At 53.3% G+C, this 2,329-nt stretch overlaps 1 protein-coding gene across 1 annotated transcript in view; it reads right to left on the reverse strand.

The window, feature by feature from the left end:
* The window catches only part of FGD1 (FYVE, RhoGEF and PH domain containing 1), a 65,371-nt gene that overhangs the window by 61,902 nt on the left and 1,140 nt on the right, over window positions 1-2,329 (reverse strand). The window contains exon 3 of the mRNA XM_011946594.1: window positions 2,214-2,328. Within this exon, the coding sequence (XP_011801984.1) occupies window positions 2,214-2,328 (115 nt within the window). The remainder of the gene's footprint in view (window positions 1-2,213; window position 2,329) is intronic.

The following is a 2,329-nucleotide window of genomic DNA, read 5'->3' on the forward strand; positions in this document are numbered from 1 at the left end:
TGAGACGGAGTCTCTGTCTCCTAGGCTGGAGTGCAGTGGCACGATTTTGGCTCACTGCAAGCTCCGCCTCCCGGGTTCACGCCATTCTCCTGCCTCAGTCTCCCGAGTAGCTGGGACTACAGGCGTCCACCACCACGCCTGGCTAATTTTTTTGTATTTTTAGTAGAGAGGGGTTTCACTTCACTGTGTTAGCCAGGATGATCTTGAACTCCTGACCTCGTGATCCACCCGCGTCGGCCTTCCAAAGTGCTGGGATTACAGGCGTGAGCCACCGCGCCTGGCCTGGTGTCCTTCTTTTAGACAGTAGTTACTGCAGGGCCTACTATGCGCTTCTTTAGTATCTGTTTAGGCATTTATTTAATGAGGATTTATTGAGCAACTACTGTGTGTTAGGCACTGTGCTAGTTGCTGGGGATACAACAGTGAGCAAAAGAGATATAGTCGCCTTGCCCCCATGGAGCTCACATTCTAGTGAAGGAAGACAGGCAATAAACGAGTACACACATACAATAAGATAATTTCAGATTGTACTAAGCGCAAGGATGGAAGCACACTCACAGTCTCTGATGGAGGCTCACAAGTGGCCCTACCTAAAGTGGTCAGGGATGGTCTCTTGGAAGAGGTGACATCTGACCTGAGACATGCAAGACGACGAGCAAGCCAGGTAGAGAGGGCTAGGGGAAGAGCTTCCAGCCAGAAGGAAAAGCCAATGCAAAGTCCTGGGGTGGGAGTGCTTGTGGCCTGTTTTGGCATCTGAAAAAAGGCACTGACTTTACACAGTGTCAAGGGGAGTTTGGAAAGCCAGCAGAAGTAACATGCAGGCCAGGGCGTTAAGGGCCTGTTGCCAGTTGGTTATCTTCAGCCCACACGGAAGGAGCCCCCTGAAATCTCCCAGAGGTTCCATGACTAGCCCAAGGTCATGACGGCAGCAAAAGGTACATCCTGCCCATGCTTTATACTTCACTACTGCTACCTGGTGCAAGGCCATGGTCCCAGAGATCTGTGAAACCTGAGGTGTGAACCCGGGAACCCCCAAAGGCTTAACAACTCCTTCAGTCCCAGTGGAAGGCAGGGCAGATGTGCTGTGCTCTTCTGTGGCTCCTGGGCTCAGGCCCATATGAGAATGTCCCCATATGGGGGAGGTCCTGCTGGGCTCCTCAGACACTTAGGCCTGTGTAGCACAAAGGCAGTGGTCTGTGGCCTCAGCCTGACCTAGAGCTGCTCCACCTTTTTGAACCCGAGAAATCATCCTGATTTCACATCACAACCAACCTTGTGGCCCTGCAGCTCTCCAGCTCCTGCTACAACTGGCTTCTGCCTCTGTTGGCTTTTCTGCTGTCTCCCTACCTATCAGCCCCTCCAGCCTTCTCCTCTAGCCTGACTCCCAAGCCCCACCTCTTCCACCTTTCTCTCTCATCAGCACCGTCTACTCCTTCCTTCCCTCGCTCTCCCGCCACACACACCTGGCAAAATCCCAACCTTGGATCAATCCACCATCCTTCTTTTTTTTTTTTTTTTCTGCTCATACTCCAGGGCTGCTGAATAGTACAGGAGAAAATCACATAAGCAGAAGGCTTGGCATTACTTTCATGGTCTCCAGCCTCAGTTTGGGGAAGCAGAAAGACCACAGACTTTGGACACAAATAGATCCGGTTCAAGTCTTGGCTCCCTACTAGCTGTGTGACCTTGGGCAAGTAGCTTAACTTCTCTGAGCTTCAGTTTCCTTCCCTACAAAATGGGACTAATAGTGTCTACTTCATGAGGGTTCCTGAAGCTGAAATGAAAATCTATGTAAAGCACCCAGTCCAGTGCCTGGTACAATGTAGGCACTTGGCAAATGGAAGACTCCTTTTTTTTCTTCTGTTCTCCAAACTAAACCCTGGTTTCCCCAACCAAATATCCATTGCTGCCTTGCAATCCTCCCTCTTTTTCTCGCCAGTGCTCCCTCTCCCATTAGCCTCAGCGGACAGACAAGAAGGGGGTTGGAGTGGTTGCGGGGCACAAGGGACAGCGAGAGGAGATGGGGACAGAGGTTGAAAGGACTGGACACAAGGCCAAGGGACGTGGGGAGGGGGAGGGGGTTGAGGGGACCCAAAGGGCCGAGGTAAGGGAGCCTGTCCCGAGGTGGGGCTTAGAGGACTCGAGAACAAGAACCCGCTCCCAGTACCAGGCCCGTGGCCCGGGCTCCCATGCTCTCTCGGTCACTCACTCACCAGGCCGAGGCTGCGAGCCCTCCAGGTGGTAAGAGAAGCGCAGGGCCCGGTGGTGCTGTGGACTGGGACCGCAGGGCAAGACCCGGTGGCCTGGAGCAGCGCCCAGGCTGGTGTCC

Source organism: Colobus angolensis, unplaced genomic scaffold (assembly GCF_000951035.1).
Source record: "Colobus angolensis palliatus isolate OR3802 unplaced genomic scaffold, Cang.pa_1.0 Scaffold250, whole genome shotgun sequence".
Classification (NCBI taxonomy): domain Eukaryota; kingdom Metazoa; phylum Chordata; class Mammalia; order Primates; family Cercopithecidae; genus Colobus; species Colobus angolensis.